Source organism: Suillus discolor (genome assembly GCF_016758755.1).
Source record: "Suillus discolor strain FC423 chromosome Unknown F5147scaffold_7, whole genome shotgun sequence".
Taxonomy (NCBI): Eukaryota; Fungi; Basidiomycota; class Agaricomycetes; order Boletales; family Suillaceae; genus Suillus; species Suillus discolor.
The window spans coordinates 860,963-882,201 of NW_024541254.1; the positions used below are offsets into that span (position 1 = coordinate 860,963).

The 21,239-nt window shown below is 49.1% G+C and overlaps 7 protein-coding genes across 7 annotated transcripts; 4 read left to right on the plus strand and 3 right to left on the minus strand.

The window, feature by feature from the left end:
* Positions 1-1,577: 1,577 nt before the first annotated feature.
* Positions 1,578-7,942, minus strand: F5147DRAFT_675747 (RIM15, signal transduction response regulator). The gene is made up of 8 exons (XM_041435946.1): positions 7,743-7,942; positions 7,192-7,688; positions 6,090-7,116; positions 3,983-6,034; positions 3,421-3,934; positions 2,212-3,364; positions 2,122-2,160; positions 1,578-2,064 (listed from the first exon to the last, which is right to left on the minus strand). The coding sequence occupies exons 2-8, from the start codon at positions 7,637-7,639 to the stop codon at positions 1,826-1,828; spliced, it is 5,472 nt and encodes a 1,823-aa protein (XP_041297415.1). The 5' UTR covers positions 7,640-7,688; positions 7,743-7,942; the 3' UTR covers positions 1,578-1,825.
* A 208-nt stretch (positions 7,943-8,150) lies between these two features.
* F5147DRAFT_675752 (uncharacterized protein) lies at positions 8,151-8,909 on the plus strand. Its single transcript, XM_041435947.1, has 3 exons — positions 8,151-8,338; positions 8,389-8,450; positions 8,504-8,909. The coding sequence occupies exons 1-3, from the start codon at positions 8,185-8,187 to the stop codon at positions 8,819-8,821; spliced, it is 534 nt and encodes a 177-aa protein (XP_041297416.1). The 5' UTR covers positions 8,151-8,184; the 3' UTR covers positions 8,822-8,909.
* A 581-nt stretch (positions 8,910-9,490) lies between these two features.
* F5147DRAFT_675754 (JAB1/Mov34/MPN/PAD-1 ubiquitin protease-domain-containing protein) lies at positions 9,491-11,116 on the minus strand. Its single transcript, XM_041435948.1, has 6 exons — positions 10,867-11,116; positions 10,777-10,816; positions 10,538-10,728; positions 10,403-10,484; positions 10,008-10,352; positions 9,491-9,953 (listed from the first exon to the last, which is right to left on the minus strand). The coding sequence occupies exons 1-6, from the start codon at positions 10,953-10,955 to the stop codon at positions 9,765-9,767; spliced, it is 936 nt and encodes a 311-aa protein (XP_041297417.1). The 5' UTR covers positions 10,956-11,116; the 3' UTR covers positions 9,491-9,764.
* Positions 11,095-13,141, plus strand: F5147DRAFT_629529 (uncharacterized protein). Its single transcript, XM_041432754.1, has 4 exons — positions 11,095-11,326; positions 11,372-12,035; positions 12,085-12,462; positions 12,521-13,141. The coding sequence occupies exons 1-4, from the start codon at positions 11,145-11,147 to the stop codon at positions 13,112-13,114; spliced, it is 1,818 nt and encodes a 605-aa protein (XP_041297418.1). The 5' UTR covers positions 11,095-11,144; the 3' UTR covers positions 13,115-13,141.
* A 144-nt stretch (positions 13,142-13,285) lies between these two features.
* F5147DRAFT_388320 (uncharacterized protein) lies at positions 13,286-17,012 on the plus strand. The gene is made up of 8 exons (XM_041429549.1): positions 13,286-13,618; positions 13,674-13,827; positions 13,880-14,022; positions 14,073-14,225; positions 14,278-15,895; positions 15,955-16,219; positions 16,268-16,649; positions 16,710-17,012. The coding sequence occupies exons 1-8, from the start codon at positions 13,389-13,391 to the stop codon at positions 16,720-16,722; spliced, it is 2,958 nt and encodes a 985-aa protein (XP_041297419.1). The 5' UTR covers positions 13,286-13,388; the 3' UTR covers positions 16,723-17,012.
* F5147DRAFT_388311 (Vps52-domain-containing protein) lies at positions 16,710-19,257 on the minus strand. The gene is made up of 11 exons (XM_041429548.1): positions 19,143-19,257; positions 19,044-19,090; positions 18,853-18,987; positions 18,597-18,800; positions 18,306-18,545; positions 18,114-18,257; positions 17,694-18,056; positions 17,376-17,642; positions 17,246-17,325; positions 17,072-17,195; positions 16,710-17,012 (listed from the first exon to the last, which is right to left on the minus strand). Exons 1-11 carry the CDS (start codon positions 19,192-19,194, stop codon positions 16,887-16,889), a joined length of 1,782 nt encoding a protein of 593 aa, XP_041297420.1. The 5' UTR covers positions 19,195-19,257; the 3' UTR covers positions 16,710-16,886.
* A 635-nt stretch (positions 19,258-19,892) lies between these two features.
* Positions 19,893-20,371, plus strand: F5147DRAFT_649417 (uncharacterized protein; the record flags this gene model as incomplete). Its single annotated transcript, XM_041433340.1, has 2 exons — positions 19,893-20,025; positions 20,046-20,371. The coding sequence occupies 2 exons, from the start codon at positions 19,893-19,895 to the stop codon at positions 20,369-20,371; spliced, it is 459 nt and encodes a 152-aa protein (XP_041297421.1).
* Between the last annotated feature and the right edge of the window lie 868 nt (positions 20,372-21,239).

Here is a 21,239-nt window from a genome sequence, read left to right on the forward strand (position 1 = left end):
TGTGAAGATACAGGGTTTGGACCCGGCAAGGGGCGAATGTAATCACTCGAGCTCGATCGACAGAACTCGACGGATGTAGAAGACATGGTGGATGTTCCAGCAGTACCACAGCCAGTGTTCATTGATAAATCGTTCGGTTTCAAAATGGTCGAGACAGTATTGTTATATGATGGTAGTGTTAGAGTGAAGTTTTCTCGACTCGAGATAGTGGCATCAGTTGCGGATTGTATTGATTCTTGACTTTCTTTGCCCGACTGATAGACAGATTTTTCGTCGCAGGAACTCTCGGATGTGGAGGGTGTAATCATGTGCAGAAAGCTTGTGCCTTCTGGGAATTGTTGATGTTTCTGGGGGCTAAGGTGGACGTTTTCTAGAGAAACAGGTATGAAAGATGTCGAGGGTTCACCCGAAGAATCCTGATGTCCGTCGAAGATGTTATCAGACACAATCTGGCTGTAACTGTTGGCGAAGGTACGTGATTCTTCCAACGCCTTCATCAAATCTGCTTCTTCCTGAGCGAGAATGTCATCCTCCCGCTGACGCGCCTCTGACTCGGATAACGCTAGCGCTAGTGCGATATCTTTGTCATCGGTGGAAGATTCTTCGCTGAACATCGGTCGGCTAGATGGCCCTGCAATAGGACCAGGAATGGACTGTGGATAGAGCGGGTTGCGCTGTGAGGAAGCAGTAGTTGCCATTGGTGGTTTCGGAGGAATAGGTGGTCGTGGAATGGTATGGACAAGAGGTGCCGTAATTCCGATTGGTTTCTGGGGTAGTACAGGAGGCGATGTTGAGGAGGGATGCTGCCTAGGATAGAAGTAATCGCCATAAAATGATGTATGTGGTGGGGATGCAATAAATGAGGTGGGAGAATTGTATAGAAGTGCAGTTTGTTGTTGGTGAAGACCAGCATCGCTGGCGGAAGGCCGTCGACCAGGGGTCAAACTCGCAGGAATATTATGTCTCGTCTGGATACTGGAATTGGCCGAGGGAAGTTGCGATTGAAACGGTGAACCTGGCAACGTTGTATGGCGGGTTCGAGGTGGAGGTGCTCGTCCGTTACTAGTAGATGTCAAACTGAGGGATGGGGAGTGATGAGGAATCCACGATGCTGCACCATCATCATGCTCATTAACGCCGCCATATTAAATAAATTGGAACTTTGCTCACATTGTTGATTGTAATGCATCCCAAACCCCCTTCACTCATAAAGTTTTAGCTGTTTACAGGTTTCCGAGTCAGCGGCTAGTAGCTGCGCTGATCCGAGTATCAGCCAGCCAATTTTCCTGTGGCAGCCTAAAAGGGCCTCTGCAGAACAACTGCTGCGAAGGAATCAATCTGGGAGGTTAGAGCAAGCAAAGAGTCTGAATGCACACAGAAGGATGAGTCTGGTGTGAGAGAACACGCGGAAAAGTCATTGAGCGCGCTCGAACTCAGTTCACGCTTAGGACTCGCATCTTTGGACATATTGGGCGCGGTCCCCTATAAACGCTCAAGCTCAAAGCCCTGATCTAAGCTGTGCGTCACGTCGAGTACCTGAATAATGTGCCTTCTGTCGGATCGTACTACTCTTGGCATAATTCCTGAATAAATGTCATTGGCAGCAAGATCAATCCAGAACAAAATCCAGATATACAAGCCAAGGCAGTACTTTAACAGTCTAGCGTACAAAATGCAAAGGGACAGATGAATGGTGTAAACATGTATGCTGGGTAAGTGCTTGTGTAGAGTCAAAGACAAAGAATATGCATAGGTGGCACGGAATAATTGCAGTAAAAAAGATAACGAAACGACACGGAGACCGATGCAATGTAGCGTAAAAAGGTCATGATACACGAGATGCAGTGACTTTTGCGGAAAGGCCTTGTACAGCCGAAGTCTTGAATCCAAGTCTCCGCATGACGGCCAGAAGATCAGCCCTCTGTACGGGTTTAGTGAGTGAGGCAGTAAATAAGCTGCTGTCGTTCGTGTCTGCAGCGCTGTAGGCACTGACGGCAACCATAGGTGTGTTGGAATTCCTGCCATTAGTTGTCTTGATGTATCGAGCAGCACCCTCACCATCAACTACAAGTTGCGACAAACGTCAGGAAACAGGCACACTAGACTGAGCGCATCACGTACCGACTGGCATGTGTAAATCCATGAGGATACAGTCAAATTCTATGAGAAATTAGACCATAGAACCACGACGCGGGCATCAAGACTACTTACTGATATCACCCATGGCAACGCTCATGGCCTCTGACCCATCCGCAACCACGACGACGCGGCAACCAAGACGGATGAGAAGCGTCTCCAGTATTTTGGCGGTTATTGGGTTGTCCTCGGCGAGTAGACAAGTCACCGCACGGTCGGTGGGATCGGGCCCTTTCTTCAAGTCGATCGAGTGAACCGATGAAGGAGGCGTGTCGAACTGACTCGGACTTTGCCCCGCCGACGAGGGCCAGTGATCAGAGCCAGAACCTTCGCCAACACTACTGGAAACAGACGCCTTGCGCAAACGGCTTGGCATCGTGTTCCTCCGCTCCACGCCATCCAGATGGTTGAGTTTGAAACGCTCCAATGCTCCAAATTCAGACGGCTTGCGCGCGTGACTGCCGCTGCTACTCCCGGGTGTCGAAGGAGGTATACTTGCTCGTGAAGGAGATGAAGCTATGGATGAAGTGGACGTTGATGGTGAAGGAGGACCCTGAGAAAATGACTTCTGATCTAGAGCTGTTACTACACTGGGCGGCTTCTTGAACCTCTGCGAGGTGCTCTTCCTCCTGCTGTGTGAGCCTACCGGGTCGGACAAGGTATGCGTCATCGGGGCCAGTTGGTCGGTCTTCAATTTGCGAATAACATCGTCATTCGCTTGTTTTAAGACCGGTAAGTTCTTGAAACTGAACGACCCAAAATCGTCACTAGCAGGCGACGGGGCTGCATCGCGACTGCCCAGTAGTGGTATAGGCTGTGCTGGGGGAGGTAGTGTAAGCGACGGGCTATCCATGGGGTTCGAGATAGCGATATCCTCCTCGTGGAATAACTGAGGTATAGCCCCACGCGGATCGAAGTAATCGGTCGATTCAGGATCAGAAACTTGAGGAATAAATGCCGCCTCTGTAGACGTCACTTTGTCCCACTCTATGCCTTCAAAGAAGGGATGCCCCTTAATTTCATCTGCGCCACCAGCCCCGAGACGAGCGGATGGGTCTATACACATCAGCCGTTGCATGAAGTCACGAGCCTCATCGGAGAACTCCACCCAGTCCTCGTGCCATTCGATGTGTCCAGAAAGGATATTCTCGAAAACCTTCTCTGGCGTCTCCGCATGGAAGGGGGGAATGCCGTATAAAAATTCGTAAGTTATGACACCAAGAGCCCACTGTGCGGTAGACAGCTTAGCAACGTGAACGCACAAGGCAATGATAAGGCACTAACCCAGTCCACTGCAGCATCATCTCCACGAAGGCCAAGAATGGTTTCTGGAGCAAGGTAATCTGGCGTACCGACAAACTTCTGCTCCCCCGGGGGTGTGTGACCACCCGAGTACGAGCGCAAGTCGGTGGTCAATTCCGTGGCAAACGATTGCAGAGGACTTTCACCAGCCCTGCTTCGGCGTGAATGATGATTGTATATAGATTCGGAACCGGATTCGCTTGCGTCATCTGTGGAAAGCTGATAAGGCGAAATTCCTTGTCGTGGCACCGGATGTGTTCCCTGGTTAAAATACGAACCTCCGCCAATCATTTCGGTTGAAAGTAAGGGTGATGAAAGAAAGCCAGAGTCAATTGAAGGTGGTCGCGAACGTGAATCATATCTTGTGCGATGTCTCATGCCCATGCCCATGGGTTCGCGCGTTTGACGACCAAGGAGACCAATCCTACTCAAACCGAAATCAGTGAGCTTCAAGTGACCGTGCTGATCGATGAGAAGGTTGTCAGGCTTCAAGTCACTGCAAAAATGATAAGCATGCGGCTTCTACACATTTTGTAGAACTTACCGGTGAACAACGCCACGCTGGTGGAGATACTCAAGCCCCAGTACAACTTCAGCAATGTATTGCTTCGTCCACTCTTCGGGAAGCGAGCCCAAAGACTTGATAAGAGCGGCACAATCGCCACCATTCAGATACTCCATAACCAGATACAAGTTTTCCTTGCTCTGGAATGTGAAGTACAATTTGGCAACGAACGGTGACTCGGCCTGCTTCATAAGAATCATGCGCTCTGCCTTGACATTCGTGATTTGGTTCTTCGCAATCATATCGGCCTTTTTCAGAACCTTAATAGCGTAATAGTCTCCAGTCGCCTTCTTCTTCGCAAGGAAGACAGATCCAAAGGCTCCTTTGCTGATAGGCTTGATGATGTCAAAGTCTTTGATAGAAGTCGGAGTCGATCGTGATAAAGGGGCTGCAGACGATTGGCGAGGAGATAGAGGGACATTTGATACTGAAGGACTAAATATGGGATTCACTGTAGAATGACGGCGATGCCCGCGTCGTGTAGCAGTGGGCGCATCTCGAGGGGATATGCTGGGTGACAGGGGCGGGGTGACCAAAAGCCGCGGTTCCAGAAGGTTGCTGGCCGAACGTCGTGTTCTAACGGTAGCATTCCCTGGTAGACTATCGTTGAGGTCCATGTATGGAGGCTGATCGTCGGGAGATGGTGATGCCGTGATTGGGGCAGCCAAAGCAAGAGGCGAAGATATGGATGATGGCGTGGACGACCTTGTGGGCATCTTGTTGATGATTTGCCACGCTGGAGGAGCAAACTGAGGTACAGGAGCAGAAACGGAGGCTCCACTGGCATTTGGGGTAGCGATCAATATAGGAGACGCGGAAGCCATGGGGGTAGGCTCGGACGACAGTAGTTCTTCAGATTGGTTGGTGGCACGATTGTCGTCGACCGGTGCCTCTACGTCTTCGGGAATAGGTAGAATCGATGGATCAATTCCATCGTGGTATTCACCCTCATCTTCACTGTCGCTACTTTCACCAGCTTCAACAATCGCTAGACTCTCGGTGACTTTCTCTTCCCATTCGTGCCAGATCTTCTCGGAGTACTTGATGGTATTCTGCATCCGAACGACATTGTCAACCTTCTGCATCATGATACGCTCCACGTCTTCAGCAAGCTGAGAGAGAGCAGCATCCTCAACAGGCGGCCGACACCATGTACGGATCTGGGACATCTTCCGCTCCGATCCTGGCGAAAGTAACCGCTGACGCTCGATTGGCTCCTTCGACTCCTCCTCCTTCAGAGAAGGCATGGAAATCTCAGAAGCAACCAGGAGAATCTCGTCAAGCGATTCCAACATCCTGCGCTGTGTCTTCTTCATGCTCAACCTCTGCATGTAATCCCGCCGGAACAACTGCAAGGGACTAGGAATGCTTGGCAAACTTGAGTGCGTGAAAACGGGGACTCCTCTGTATTCGGGAGGCGAAGTTGGGGAAGGAGTATCCATGGCAGTCATAATGTCTCGAATCGTGTTCTTGAGCTCGCCAATAGACTCGTTGCACTCGACAATCTCAGCTTCGAGCCGGTGCACTTCGACGCAGGTCTCGCTATGCTTCTCGAAGTACCACTGGGGGATTTGACACTCGCAAATCCGACACAATATGGGCTCCGTAGAAATCGGCTGCACGAAGGGAAAGGGCGTCACTGGTTCGAGTCCAGAGCGATCGGCAAGCAGTTCTTTGGAAGGCTCCTCAACAATGGGTTCATCTCCAACATCACCAGATTCCAGGACAATGGAGGGCGAAGGATGATCCCATCTTGGGGGACCTACTGGCTTGGCAACCCACATCGTGTGAGACGGTTGTGCATCCTCACGGTCGATCATGAGCATGCCTTTGCCCTCCATTTGTTGGTAAAGAATGCCAGATATTGAAGCATCATGGTCGCCCTCTGGCTCGACTTGAAGTCCGAAGCGCACCTCTACAGTATGCGAATCATCCTGTTGTAGTTGATAAGTGGCATCCCGAAAAACGGAACAATCTGCAGGGGCGAGAAGATGTGAAATTCTAGTTCCAGCAAGTTTCGACGGCTCCGTCCTAAGCGCCATAATACGTCAGACAAGCCGAACATCGCCAGAAACAATATCCTTACCCGACAACAACTCTCCATGCATAATTGACCCAAATAAAGTGGTCGCCGTCCAAACTTAGCTCCATTACGATGTTTTGGTTCTGTGCAGTCTCAGCTTGCAGACGTAATCTTTCGGTAGCCAGGACGCGTGCAGACTCATTATGTTCAACGGCTTTCCGTGCCGGTTGTTCTGGCGAAAGAGACGAGAATGAAAGATCTTTTGGAGCATCATCTCTGGAACGCCTTCCCTGACTCATCGGCCTTGACAACCGAAGTCGACTTTCATCATCGGCCATAAGACGTAGCTCCTCCTGGCGACTGCGGGCAGTGGGTGTAGGCGCTGGAAGATGCTCATCGGGTGGCTTCAAGACGAACATTAGGGGTTCGTCTTGCTCGTCCTCATTATCATCGAAATTCCAGAATTGCTTTTCGGCCTCCCACCATTCGACTACACGGCTGAGACTGGCAACGGCAAGTAGGACTTGCACATACCAGTTCCGCCCATGCCAATCTGGATGCTCATCCCACGCCTTACCAATAGCCTGTACCCGTTGAACGAGTGACTCGCAAACTTTAGGCTGGGCTGTGAGTGAGGCTGTTGACATATCGGTGACATCTGTTGCTACGCCAATGAGGTCATAAAGCGCGGTCATGATGGGATCAATAGGGTCATCCAGTAGTATGCGAGAAGAGCGACGATTGATGGAAGAAGGCAAAGGAATGGCCTCGGAAAAGCTACTGTGTGTTGCGGCCGGCGGAAGTGGGGATCTAGACCGGGAGGTCGAGCGGGAACTCTGGCCGGATTTAACTGGACGGATGGGAATGTGAACGCTGCGTGAAAGTCTACGGGAAGATATACTCTGAGCAGGCCAAGCCGTGGGAGGCATCGCATTGGACTGCTTGCGAGGATTGACAACGTCTGCCAGCGTGGCAGACGCAACAATGGGGCTAGGGACATAATTACTGGAAGATGGCGTGGAAGCAACTTGTTTCTCCCATGTCGAATTGCTATACCTTCGCAAGGAGGGACTGAGGGAAGAGTTTGATGCTGCAAGGAGACCGGGTGATGAGACCCGATGAGTCAGAGAGGGAAACTTTGTACTGTCGTCCTCTGGTAACGCACGTTGTCGACTATGGCTTCTTTCTTGTTCAAGCTCATAGCCACTGTCAGAATAAGTATCAGCCTGGGAAGCAGGCCGAGGATCCGAAGAGTGGTATACGAAGGCCTCACGAAGAGGCTCTGCGTCACCGTACTGAGAGTCACGGTCGAAGTCCCTGTCCCGATAGTCACGATCGATGTCGCGTTCTTGGTCACCATCGCGAAGTCTCTCTTCGAAGAAGGCAGTGATATTGTTTATCACACGACGTAGCTCCTTGTCACAATCTGCCTTTGCGGTCTTGAGACGACGAGTGACATGTCGCCGAACGAAAGGCATGGAGACGGTATTTGAACCTGAACCATAGGAGGTGCTACTGTTTGACTGAGAAATAGGCTGTGGTAGCACCGACTCTGGAGCGAATACGAGGGGACTTGGGGGTTGACGACGATGAATACTGGCAAAATCAGACATGTATGCCTGTCAGACAATGCCAGACCAGGGTACTAGAAATAGTATGCCGCTAGGAGGCTGTAAGCGATAGTCAGACTTAGAAGAGAGAAGTATTTAAACTGACTTGGAAGAGAGATGATGATGGTAATTAAAGGTCAAGTTAACATGAGGAAGACTTGCAGGAATTATGATTCTGAAAGTGTGAAAAGGAGGTGAAGAGAGAGATCAGGAGCGGGATCGTTTTGAAACCAAGCTCAGCCTGTCTATAGCTAGAAACGGTTTAAGACGGATTCTTCACGAGTCACGACAATCCGTTAAACTACAAATCCCACTATCAATACACAATATATTATAATTTCGCTTTTTAAACGGACTACGCCCAATCCTTGAATCTACGGAGCTTGATAGTTCAAGTTCAATAATTTATTAACATTAATATCGGTGACTGGGGGTCGCACACCAATCTATAGGCAATCTCCGACCCCGTGAGAATTAAACCCATTTATTCGGAATTACATAATTGCCGCTCCTCCTCTGCAATTCTGCCACAACATCACACAGACCGCATGCTATCGCTTTTTCGCGCCTTTGCCCGACAGTGTCCGCATTCCAGGGCCTGCTTTCCTCCTGTATCTAGATCCCTTCATTCACCATTACAGAATGACCAGATACATTTGAGCACCATCCTCGATGAGCTCTCCGAGGCAAGCGCACCTGCAGGTAAGTTACAATTTCAAGGTTACCTGTACCCTCATATCAATTTTATTTAGCAAGCAACCCAAATGCACCATGGATGCAGCAGGGCGTGCGCAGAAGGTTCGATCATAAACTGGTTTGTCAATGAAAAGCTCGTCCCATATTTTATAGTGCTCATACAAATCTCAGTTCATAAGACCTCATTACTTCTCACACGATCACCGGTTCAAAGGCCCTCCGCCATTTTCGAAACGACCTCTCATCGGTCCTGGAAAAAAAAAGGCGAAGCGACAGGACGTCTTCTACCGCTTGGGCATTGATCCTTTACAAGAGGCTTCCAATGATGTCCTCATGAGCTCTTTTGTCACCGAAATGGGAAAAATTAAGCACCGCGCTGAGACTGGCCTCACCACGAAAACACAGCGCAGGTTGGGCAAAGCCATCCGTCGAGCGAAAATGATGGGCGTCATACCCGTACTCAGTAGTGCAAGGCTTCCTTGGAATTAACATTAATCATTACTCCTCTCCCGCCTGTTTATCCGCATCTACTCTTGTTGATCTATCAATACTTTTTTCGTTCACCTGTTGCCTTAATCAATTTGTGGAACCGGCACCAATCGTCCAGCTGAGCGACAAGTCAATTTCCTTCTCGGCAGTCTTGTTCCTCTTGGCAGATGTAGCCCCACAGTCTTGTGTCTCTGGAAACAAAAGGACACGCGGCTGATCTTTCGCTCTCCATCTTCGCTTGCGGTGGTAGGATGGCCCCCGCCTGATGGCGGAATTTATACTCGCGTCCTTAAAGCTAGACTGCCGGCGGGTGAAGATCACGCTCGAGCTATACCGCGTCGATGATTTCTTTGACAGCGGTTAATTGCACTAGCAATGTCCACAGGCGTACAGATTACATATGAAAAAGGGACACTGTCTTCCTTACATGGCAGTTAGTTGTGACAAAAGGACGGAAGGCTACCCGTAGATACGCACACTATCGTGGTCACTAGACAGTGCCAGCTGAGATCCCTCCTACCCGATGAAATCTCGCAAGCGCCCGAACCAACCTAGAGTCCAACTTGAACTCACTCACGATGGCTGCGATAGACGAAGTACACTCGAAGTTGGTAGTCTTGTCCCTGAGTGCTACTCGGTGTCGAGGGTCTCACTGTCATATTACACTCAGCCGTTCAGAAATAGCTCTATCATCTGAAAATCCAAAACCTTCTGGTCGAACTTAATTTCACATCGCCGCGATGGGTAAGGCATGATGCATGATGCATCATAAAGTGCTACACAGCCATGTGACAATTTGAAAGGTTCTGCTCTGTGGGACCCTTTCGACTTTGAACTCTTGGCTTCTGTCTCCATCACGCAGAACTCCGCGAGTTAACTGCGAGCCCGATATACTTCTGAATGACACCCATGGGAATGCAAAAGAAGTCCGACGAAAGAGAATCTATAGTTCGGCCAGTAACATCGTACCCAGGTTCTGCACCACCTGGTTCCCAATTGCTTTTTCTACCGCTTCTTCCAAATGTCGCTTTGGATCCTGTTTCCCCACATGCCGCGTCTTGAGCTTGTCCGCAGATAACGTCGATTCCTCTTGCACAGATTTGTTGTATGCCTCGGACAGCGTGAGCATGGACTTCAGGGACCAGGATTGTCAGTATTGGAAAGTCGACGAATATGGATAACTGACCTTAATAGCCTTCTCGTTGCTCTCCTTGTGTGAACAAAAGTCACGCAACTTCAAACCTTCTGTCCAGTTTCTCTTGTGCAGGTTCATCAACATCGATTGTTCAAGCTCTGTCTTGCGGTAATTAACGGCGATTGAATAGTAGTGCCTATTCAGTCCGTGCACGAGTGCCTGAATGGACGGCTTGTTGATGAGACCGATGTTGGATGTCGTCTGTCGCGGTTCACGCCCAATAATAACGGTTTGAGGGTTGATTAATCTAAATGCGTCAATGACGACCTTCCCTTTGACGGACTGAATAGGATCGATAACAACAGCAACACAGCGGTTCTGCATGCGTTCAAACGACTGCAGGAGGAAATCAATCGTGAATGCATGTCAAACGCGAGGCGGCATACTTCTTGTGTGTTGATATCAACGCTCGAAAGCCAGCATCCGAACCCTGGATGCGAGTGGTACCACCCTACCACCATCTCCGGCCTGAAAGCGCATGTGCATCAGCGCACAGCTAAGTAAAGGTGTATTCCGCTCACCGTCCTGTCTGCTTCAACATGTCGAGCATCTTAGTTTGGAAAACATGATCGACCGACTCGACAGTCACTGTGGTACCAGACTGTGGCATGGCGAAGACATCCACAACTTGCACGGTATATTCATCGACAAACTCTCCGAGCATGAGGCCCATGACCTCCATAGGAACGCCAGCTCGACCATGTTTCAACATCTGACGAATGATAAGCATATCTCTTGGCGGTGCTTGTACACGCCTCACCTTTAATAGTGCCAGAGATGATATGTGAATGACTTCTCCGCTGCACTGATCATGAGGTAACACATTAACCAATTCACCAGTAGAACTCACCTATCAGGTACTGCCGAATCTGACGGAGGACCCCGCATTCCACGAAGCTGACCACCCATCATTTCTGCGAGACCATCCATGCCTTCCATGTTCAATGAAGTGAAAGAATGACTGGGCTACTTTCAGTCGCTGACGCGTCTCGCGAGTCTATTTGGTTGTGTTTAACGACAGCCTCAGAAATTAACATATGCAAATACTACACCTCTGAAAGATCGGTTCCCTCCGCGTCTAAAGGACCGACAGGTTGGCTAGGTCGAAGTTGACTGTCCCACGGCCTAATGCCCACCAGCGAATTGTCGCAGGCTCTGAATCCATTCTTTGCACAACCAAGGCCTAGGTCCTCAAATACCCAAAATCAGTCCGTTCAACCCAGCCAAGCACATGAGCCACATCACAGCGAGCCTGAGCTTGCCATCTCGGAGCCCCAGAGGCCCCCTGCGGCATCAACAACGCCTCTTCAGTAGGTAACGTCAATTCATTTACAATCAAGCTGATATTTATCCAGGAATCTTCCCGTCCGTCCTGGCAATACAACCTCCAGTGGAGCTCACCCATTCCAAATAGTGATGAATTACTTAAATTCAGCACGGGAGTCGCAAGAAATAGAACAAAAACGGAGACTTGCATGGGAGCAAGAACAAGAGGCCAAGTACACACTACGGCAGGCAGAAATGGAGCGTCGAATGCTCGAGATGCAGCAAGAGCTCGGTGCGCTCAAGGCGAAGATCGCCTTTGGGACTCCGAAAGTTCCGGCGACTTCACCCTCAGTGCAGACGCCTTCCGTAACGGATCAACAGTCCACACCAATGACTTCGCCCGTGTTGTCCCATTCTTCTACAATCGCAGGGCACTATGCATCGCCCGATCTAGGACATGCTGCATCACCCCCTATTTTACCTCACACGTCAGCTTCAGAACCGCCTGCTGGTTCTCCTTCTGTTGGCAACACCACAGGCTCAGCTCATGCATCCCCCCTTCTTTCTAGGCCAGCACGGTTTATTAACGTTGATCCCTCATCCTCCCGACATGGCAGCTCATCTAATCCGCGCAAGAGACCCACGATTGATACCACGAGTGATGAAGATGATAGTGACGGCTCTGAGTATTCATTAGTAGAACGACCCATAAAACGAAAAAATCATCATGACACTCGCTGTCTTACCATACAGGTAATTCCAGCACCAAAATCTGCATTTCAATACTAATAACAAAATCAAGCATGCTATGCGCAGCCATCTTTTGCGCGTCATGCAGATTGAGGACGACAAACACCTTCCCGATATCCACGCTGAAAGTATTGTGCTGGGCCCCAACGATCCTGTCCGTTTCGTCTGGGACAAGACACCTAAACAATCTGTCCACAATGGGCGAATGAAAGAACGTGTGCTACATGACCTCAGAGCCCATCGCCACCTGTACAAACACGTTCCTGACAAGGATTTCAACAAAAAATCTCTGGAGTCTGTTTTCGACCAGGCATTCGTTACATTCAGGCAGAAATTCAGAGCTCAGCGGGACGCCTCTGTCGCTGTAAACCAGAAACAGCGAGAAGACGTCAAAGCAATGCGTTCCAGAAGATTAAGCCGTAAAAAGACGGTGAGGTTGTCCGTTCCACCAACAAGATAAATTCGATAATTGACTAGAGCCACTCTAGAAACTGAGCAATCGTTCAGACGCTCGAAATAAAGTTGAAGCCTTCGAGCATGTTGTATTTGACGGCGCATTACAAGTGGAATGTATGTCTTCTGAGGAATCCGAAACTGAAGAGGATCCGGTCGTCGGTTCCCGTACGACTTCGCTACGTGTTCGGGGGCTCCCTTGGCGTAGCACTCGGTTACTACGCCTTTTCGATATACTGGATAATTATGAAAAAGCGGATAACTCACAAAAGCCGCGGAGAGGCGTCGGAAGGAAAGAACGATTTCATGGTTTACCAAAAGAAGGCCTCATTCTCCCACCTAAAGGCGTAGCCACTTGGATGATCAGTAAACGCTGGATAAGTGTGATGCAGGCGTCTCACTTGGAGGTGTTGAGTGGTCTGAAGGATATTATTCTGGATCCCGTTGGCTTTGATTGGAGCCAATTTCATGCCCTTGGAGAGCAGAGCGAGGACGAAGAGAGTCTCGACATGGCACGACACCATGACATGATGATTGCGCATAATGGTTTACACTTTACTCATCCCGATGATGGCACGGCTATCAGTGCTATTTCTTCTTTGTATAATGCTCTAGTACATACCCAGTAGGCTCGAATGTGAAGGCGATGAATGACCTGTGTCGTGTACAGAAACTAAGTGGAACGTTGAACAAGCACGAGTGTATTACGATCAGGGGCTAGTTACCATTCTTGGGAGTTTCTCACAGTCTCGTGCCTACACGTTTCAACGTCTACCTTGGCGTCTAGCACCTTCGATGATGTACCTTCCTCAACCAATCCTCAACTTATGCCTATCTAATTAATCACCCGACTCTTCTTCCAATCATTGAGCGGCTCTCTTTGCAGGACTTACTTTTACTCAGATGCACCTCTTCACCCCAAATCACGTGTCCTTAATTGCTGCATGCTATCCTTCTTCATCAGTATTGGCTTCTTCTGGTCCTGAATATCGTCCGAATGCGCAGGAGCTCTCCAAGCTCACATACTATGCTGCTAATCGCCCAGGAAAAATAAACAAGCTCGGGGGTGAGCTGGAAAAACGTGTCAAGGCAGGGTGTCACAAGGCTCAGTATGGAAATGCTCGAGCTAGAGCGTACGTCCTAGGAAGCCTCAAAAGTTTCTTGCAGATCTTTATAATTCTCAACCAGATCCTTACTTATCACACTTTCTGTCTTGCGCGCGTTGGCGGTAGAATGTCGACGTGATATATCGCTACTATCCCCAGCTTTGGTCGCATGCCTTAAGGTCACGTTGGATTCCCTCTCTTCTGACCTCGAAGTAGTAGCGCGAGCAGCCAGCGTGGTTAGTGCTAGACCTGCCCGTTCTGTTCAAGCAAAACTCACTCAGATTACAGTTTACTGCGTGGTGCACTTTCACCGACGGTCATGTCATTGAAGCCGATTCTAACTTGGCCCGAGATTACCTCGCTGTCTTACGGCGATTTGCCCAACTATCCACCGCCGATGTCAAGTCGGTTGATCACGAGCTAAGGAACAGGTGAGTCTTCTGCTTCCCCGTTTCCGACGAGTCATTATTGACCTGCTCAGGACTCGTCTAGTCGGATTGGCTGCTCTCACAGGCGCTGTGAATTCAGAAGCCCTTTATTGCCCTTCCAACCAGTACAAGCCTCAAGTATCAATCATATCACGCGCACTGCTTTTCCATGTCATGAATGCGGAGTTGTCTATCCTCGACGAGTGGTAAGTCGTCGTTCTGTATACGGGGAGAACACTCATCTTATTATGAGTTAAGTGCGGAGGCTATCAAAAGCAACGCTACTTCAATATATCTTGCAGAATTTCGTTCTCGACCTGTCATTGAAAGGCGTGCTGCCTCCATTCATGCACACGTGGACGGGGAGAGTGGTCCATCTTCCTTCGATGTTCTAAATACATCGTTAAGAGCACTACAACACATGATACAACACTCTGATGGCGCTCAAATGGGGCTCTTGATGCTGGCTACATTTGAAGGCCTAAGCGATCTTAAAGTTTGGGAGAAACTTGACCAAAGTCGATGGCTAGCTCAAAAGGCGTGTGAATGGGCCCAGTACCAGTATCGCTATGCAGTGCCTACTCGATTGGTCGAACAGCTCCTTTTGATTCAGGACTCCTCGATATGCACAGCCCAACATAAAGCCTTAGCTACTATGGTCCCCGCGGTCTTCACGTCCCCCGTACCTCTCGTTAATTTGTCCACATCAGATATCATCTCAAACCTTATCACTTTGGTCCTACGGCGTATATCGATTGATCCTCAGGATGCCCTCCTATCGTCGCTCGTGGAATGCATATCCTCTTTGGGCGCCCACATCTACTATTCTGACCAGATTCAAGACCTTGCTAGCGAACTTGTCAGCCGCCTTGTAACCGTTGAGATGCAAGGGGTTACTGGTCGCGACAAAGAACCTGGTGACCGCAGACGAAGTCAGGCTATCAGGTGTCTCCTTGCAGGTCTTCTAGGTCTCATGCGTGCTGCTGATGGCTCACAAGTGGTATCGGATGATAAACATACCCCCCAAAATATTCCCTCGTCTTCCATTCCACAGAATAACGATCCTTCGCAAAGACCTCCCTCTCACCTTTCCCGGCGGACAAGGGTATCTGGAGAAGTATGGCACGAGACCCTGAGTCTTCTCTGCGATGGAGACTACTCGGTACGGAGCGATTACGCCCATACTCTTGTTGATTACTTGCGCAAAGAGATTCCAAAACGTGGAGACATGACAGATGAAAACGGCGTCAGACGTTTTCGCCCTCTCATTGAAGGTAGCCCGACGCACCAAGCAAACAACATCGGCATTCTATCGTACGGCGACTCGGCGACACGATCGCTCCATGCTACGCATGCTTATCTTTTCATACTGGCGACAACTTCATCTCTTGGCATTTCATTCCACTCAACTCCTTCGCCCGCCTACTCCGCAAGTGGTGACATCCCTTCTATCGGAGTCACAGCCCCTGCTCCTCAGAATGAGTCAGGCCCCGTCAATGGACATAGCACTGACCCGCAAGGCTCTTCCCCTGCCCGGAGGTCACCAGGGCTTCTCGCCCGGATACGTAAAAGTTCGAATGCACAACGCTTGTTGGAGAGCGTACCTGAGAAAGTCTCGGCAGCTGCTTCGGCGTCCCTGTCAGACTATGCACTGATCTTGTATGTACTGTCTGCTATCCATGAGGAAGTTCCGACCCGCGGCCTTCTTGTTGGTCTCCCGATGCTCATGGCGCTCCATGGAACCACCGAAGTTGAAGACGGGACGAATGAGGCTTTTAAGCAGCGAGTGAAGGTGATACATGAGTTGCTTGCTCGCGTTTGGCTTGTGCTCGGTCGCGTCTGGGAATGCACAGAATTGGTGGCCCTCGCTGAAAAGGTCAGTTGCTCTAAATTCTCTTTCCTCTTCTCGCAGAGATTATTGATCAACGAGACCAGGCTTTGTCGACAATGGAAGCGGCACCAACCCTGCCCTCTCTCCCAGAGTTTATTCCTGGAGTCCTACGACCAGCACAGACAGAAGTTAGGTTCCCTCCTATAGAGGCAGAAGGAGCAGTGGGACTATGGTCAAATGTCAATGCCGAGGAGGCACTGGCGATATTAGTGTCTTCTAAGTCTGTTCAAGATGCAACAGGGCTTGACCGTCAAGGGCTACTTCGCCGATGTTCGGCAAAATGGACGGTAGATACGGCTCTCAGAGACTGTAAGGGGAACTCTTTGTTGTGGATTACTTGCTTATCTGAAACCCTAGCAGCGGATAGACCGAGCAACCACAGAATGATGGAAAGTGGTTCACCGTTATTAAAGTTATCACCTGCTCTTATGGCTATCGAGAACCTCTCGTTACAAAGTCTGACACGGTCGGTCCGTGGGGTAGGTGTGACTGATTTACGCGATGCGCTTGAAGGACGTGCAGGAGCATCCAACCCAGCTCTTGTCAGACGACCTTCTGTCTCTACCCTCGAATGCTCGCCTTCTCTTGATCTTCGCTCCAGCCCACTTGGGTTAACGCGAAGTCGGTCTAGACCCAAGAAGCGTGCTGTCACAAGTAGTGCGGGTGAAGTAAGAGATGTTTTGAATAGGTTGGGGATTGGGAAACAGAACGGAAGTAGCTTGTTGAAGGCTTCCTTCCAGTGAGTGTCCAAACCAAATTTGCACGTACGTGCCTGTAGACTGATCATGTGCTACACCAGATCACCTGCTTGATCTTCTATGCTATCAGTTTGAGGCACCACCATTCCTTTCTCGTCAGTTTCCGGTTGCATTTTCTTCTGATTCGTCTGCATCATGATCTGTCGCATCGTATTTGATCACATGTTACTTATCCATCGGATCCCACAAAAATGGACTTTAATTAGGATCGTTCGACGTTATCTCTTACCAATTCGTCTACTTTGAGCAATGGACACTATTCGGCGTCGAGCCTCTTCTTCTTTCTCCGCCCAGTAAGCTATCTCCTTCTGAGATTTGGGGTGTGTGCTCAAATGAGTCCCTTTCTGGATAAGAAAAGATTCTCAGAAAATGACTTTGAACGGGCCGAGAAACAACAACGTACGTTTAGTCCCTGCAAAAGAACCTCATACATTGCCGACTGTTTGGTAGCTTTAGCAACGTCGTCGTTGATGTTCTCCGTGTGGCAAGCGATCAATTTCGTGAGCTCCTGTTGGAGACGAAGGAGGCTATACAAACACTGAGCACAATTGAAGAGAAAGGAGAACTAAGTGATCACTTGGAAAAAATCATGGTCTCTTCTTCCTGATCAGTCAGAATGACGAAGGAATTAAACATTACAACGTATCTGTTGCAAATCTGCGGTGTGTAAAATTAGCCTGGCAGATGACCGCATCAGGGAAACCTACATTTGCAACAGACGCATCCGTTGTTGAAGTAGCTCTGCTGAAGTAGCTGGTGATTCTACCTTCCGCAAGCTTCTTCAAAGAATCACAATGTTCCGACATGATTTTCTGGAACGCGGGCCACAGCTGCAACCGCATGGTAAACAAAAAGTTTTCCAGGGGCGGGCAGTCCCTCTTCTGCACTTCAGTAATTACAGCCTCCGTGAGTCGGATCATCGTGAGTAATGGCACGGCGGGCGGCATGGGTTCAAGAACGGTGGTCACGAAAGTCTGTGTATTTTTGGCTCCTCGGAAATACGAAGGGGACATAAAATGCCGTACCTTGCAATATTCTAGAACAGGATCTAGGATTTGTTTCCAGATGGCATCTAACGGCGCACGCTCAGTCTTATCCATGAAGCCGGGTCGTGCTGTCACATCACGAGGTTCGTGGCCATTACCGCTGAAGGGTCTTGAGACGTGCGTACCAATTTCAGAACCAGCGTTGGACCTCCTATCGTCAAAGCCAATATCAGGCGACAAAAGCGTGGCAGTGGGTGAAAATATGGCGCTGTTAGTTTCCATTGCAGAAGGGGGCGCAAAGGACTCAGAGCGGAAGAAGGCAGCGATAAACGCATATTCTGCGGTGGCATTATCCATCAGCACCAGAAAAAGGGACCTGAGAATGGCTTCGATAGGTTCTTCCTACGTAGATTGCCTCAAAATAGGCATGATATCATAATGCGACCGCATAGGACTCACGTGAGTCTTGTCATCTGCCATATAGGCGAGGATGACGCTGGGTCCATCCATTTTTGCGTACGCAAGACGATCTTGATCTAGGTATGGTCCACCGTTGTCTCCGTTTCCTGAAATGATGGACTCAGGTTTCTCCGGGGTCCTTGTCTGACGCTCTGGTTAGTGACTGCATCCAGACATAAATAACATAAACACCTTGATCCATCCTAAGCTGCGAACATAACGACGAAAACCAGTCTCGTAGTATGTGCGGGCTGTACTAGTGTAAGCCTTTTGAACCTCGCTGGCAACGTTCGGCGCCTGCCGTTGAAGGAATACATATAATGCTCTATACTTCACAAAGATTGAAGTCTGCATAACTTGCATGTTCGTCGTGACACTTGTTCGTATTGGTTGTAGCAATGCGAGAAAGAAAGTTCGTAATTTCGTAGCTGCCTTGATTAGGGATTGGAGTAATGAGAAATGGACAATAATAAATCCACGCACTACTATGCGAAGCCCTTCTGCAACGTCTCCAAGATCCCTGGCGGCTTTGACACGAGACCGAACCTTCAGAATATCTAATCGTCGTTCAAGGTCAGTGATAGTTGCTATCCAAGGCTCCCCAACATCTGTGTCTAAGATAGTAACTGCAAGTGACGGAGGTATAGCAAGGTCTGACAGAAGACTTGAGAGCGGCTTCTCTATTCTCTGGAGTCACGGCATCAGACCACCATCCTGTCCAATTCAGTTATGAACCTACACGTCGACTCTTCAGCCTGTTGTCAATGTCTTTGCTCCTTTCCTGTAGCTCTGATATCTGGCCGGATACAGAAGAAAGGTCCTTTTGAAATGTAGACAGAAATGATTCCAGAGAATCCAGAAGATTTACGCTCGTCTGGAGGGTTGAACAACTTGAAGAGTAAGTGGCGTTATAGTAGGCAACATGCGTACCTCAACCTGTTCATGCAGGTCGACAAAATCCTTCGCTTGGCCATGGTCTGCATTCACTCGTCAACCTGCTTCCAGCGGCCAGAAGCCACAAGTACTCACAGAACAGACTTCGTTGTCCAACCTCAGACGCAGACCTGGTGTCTTGAGTCATAGTACCGCTTCACCTGAAGCAAATAAGTCACGGAACGGAGTGTCTGCAGTCGTGTGAAGGAATCTGTATCAATTTAGAAGCGATTAACTACCTAATAGCATATGCATTGCACTGCCACAAGTATTAAGCGGAATTGACTCGGAGTTTGCTTACTACTTAGTATAACTTGAACTGGAGCCTTGCCTGGCAGGGATAATATCATCTAGACGGAACGAACCTGTTCCTTCTATTCAGTCTGCCTACAGGAGATGACGCTGTATTAGTACGTGGACCTAGCAGCAAATGAGAGGGGAATGAACCACAAAGCATAATTTTTCTCTCTTGCTACTGAAGAACTCTGAATCCGGTCGCACATTGTAAGCTTCCTTCCCTGGCAAGACATTCGAAGTTGCGCATCTGGGAGCTACGATTTACTCATCAATGTAGATTCTATCGTTGTCCTTGTTTGTGTACTGACTATCATATTGTCTTGCAGGTATGCAAGGCACTTCACCAGACGTCCAGACGTCATCGGAGCTTCAGTATATCATTGAACTCGGTGGTCAGTGACTGCTCCCTAGCCTCAATTCGGATCTCAACAATCACACTCCTGTTTCCAAGCGTCTACAACTCTTGAGGGGAGTAGAATCAGTGCATGGTTTAATCTTGGCATTAATGATCCTGTGGAACCCGTATCTATACCAGACTAATATGGCACTATGACGGAAGACTATTCCTCGCCGACGAGCATCTCTGCCTCTACAATCGAGATGAAGATTCAGCCAAAATCTTTCCGATGCTACCAAAGCCCTTATAGCAAACAATTGGGCGTGATTTATCTCCGCAATCACTGTGTTTAGTTCCAAATACAGACAGTATCGATGTGCTCATGAACCCAGCGCAAAATCTGATCATCATCGTGTATGCCATTACTAAAGGTATTTTCCAACCGGGCGACGTGAAGTTCTTTATTGAACTTGGAGCCCTGGATGGAGGCGGTGCCCACCCCCAGGCTGCTGGACGAACACTGTCCGTGTCGGGGCCACCCCAGTGCGAGAACATCTGCCTTGAACCAAACAGTGGGAAGCTCAAGGGTTTGGAGAGGCGTATCACTCTTTGGTGCACGCTCAGGTTTGATGATGCGGGCAGCTTTACACGCGACCGGACCATATGGTGGTTGCAGATATGGGACTGGTGATACTCAACAACGTCCATTGTGAGCCTTTGATCAGATATAGTTGCCTATGGCCTGACAGTTGACACTCGATTTAGAGCGTTCTCAGTGCTTGGTGACTCAATAGACTTTTGTTTTCTCGGCTGTGATAGATTACTGATTGCCAGCTATAGCTTGAAGATCTACTCAATCGAGGATATGTCCCAAGCACTACAATTACTGATGCATTTGTTGTTGCATGTGTCACCGATGATGAAGAGAAGGTGCATCCTTTCAGTGGACGACATTGAACATAGCTCACAACCACAGATGCAGGCCCAACAAACAATGCGGACGTTAGACCCTCACCATCGACTAATATCCATTCTCACATATTATCTGCATCTTCATTTCTACTAGGATTTTCTTCTACCTTGACGTCTGTGAAGGTTCCGCAATACCATGGAAATGCCGTGTTTTCTATGACCAATATCCATGGGTTCTTGGCGTTAGTGGGAATCGAGTTTTGTTTAGTGCAGCGGATATAATGTCCCCGGGGCGTAGGCTATAAATGCTGGACTTCGATCCGTTAGCTATCAACTGCAGGCATGGTCTAGGACCTGATGAAAGAGCCATCTACAACAAAAATCGGTGAGTGAGGGGAGGACGTAACAACACCCCTGCCTTACGCTGAGGTTGTATTGGACAGAAGGTTCGGTTCCTGCAGTTCAGACGAGATATGGATAATAAGGACAGAATCTATTTGCTAAGACAACTCAAGAAGTCGTAGGTTTATCCTCTTGTGAAGAAAGCTTTACATGCTGATTTTTGAATCTAGAATGGCTTGAGCTCGAGGTCGTCGAGATTTAGAGCGAAGTCGGCTAGTGGTGAAGATCATGGGACTTGTTTAGAC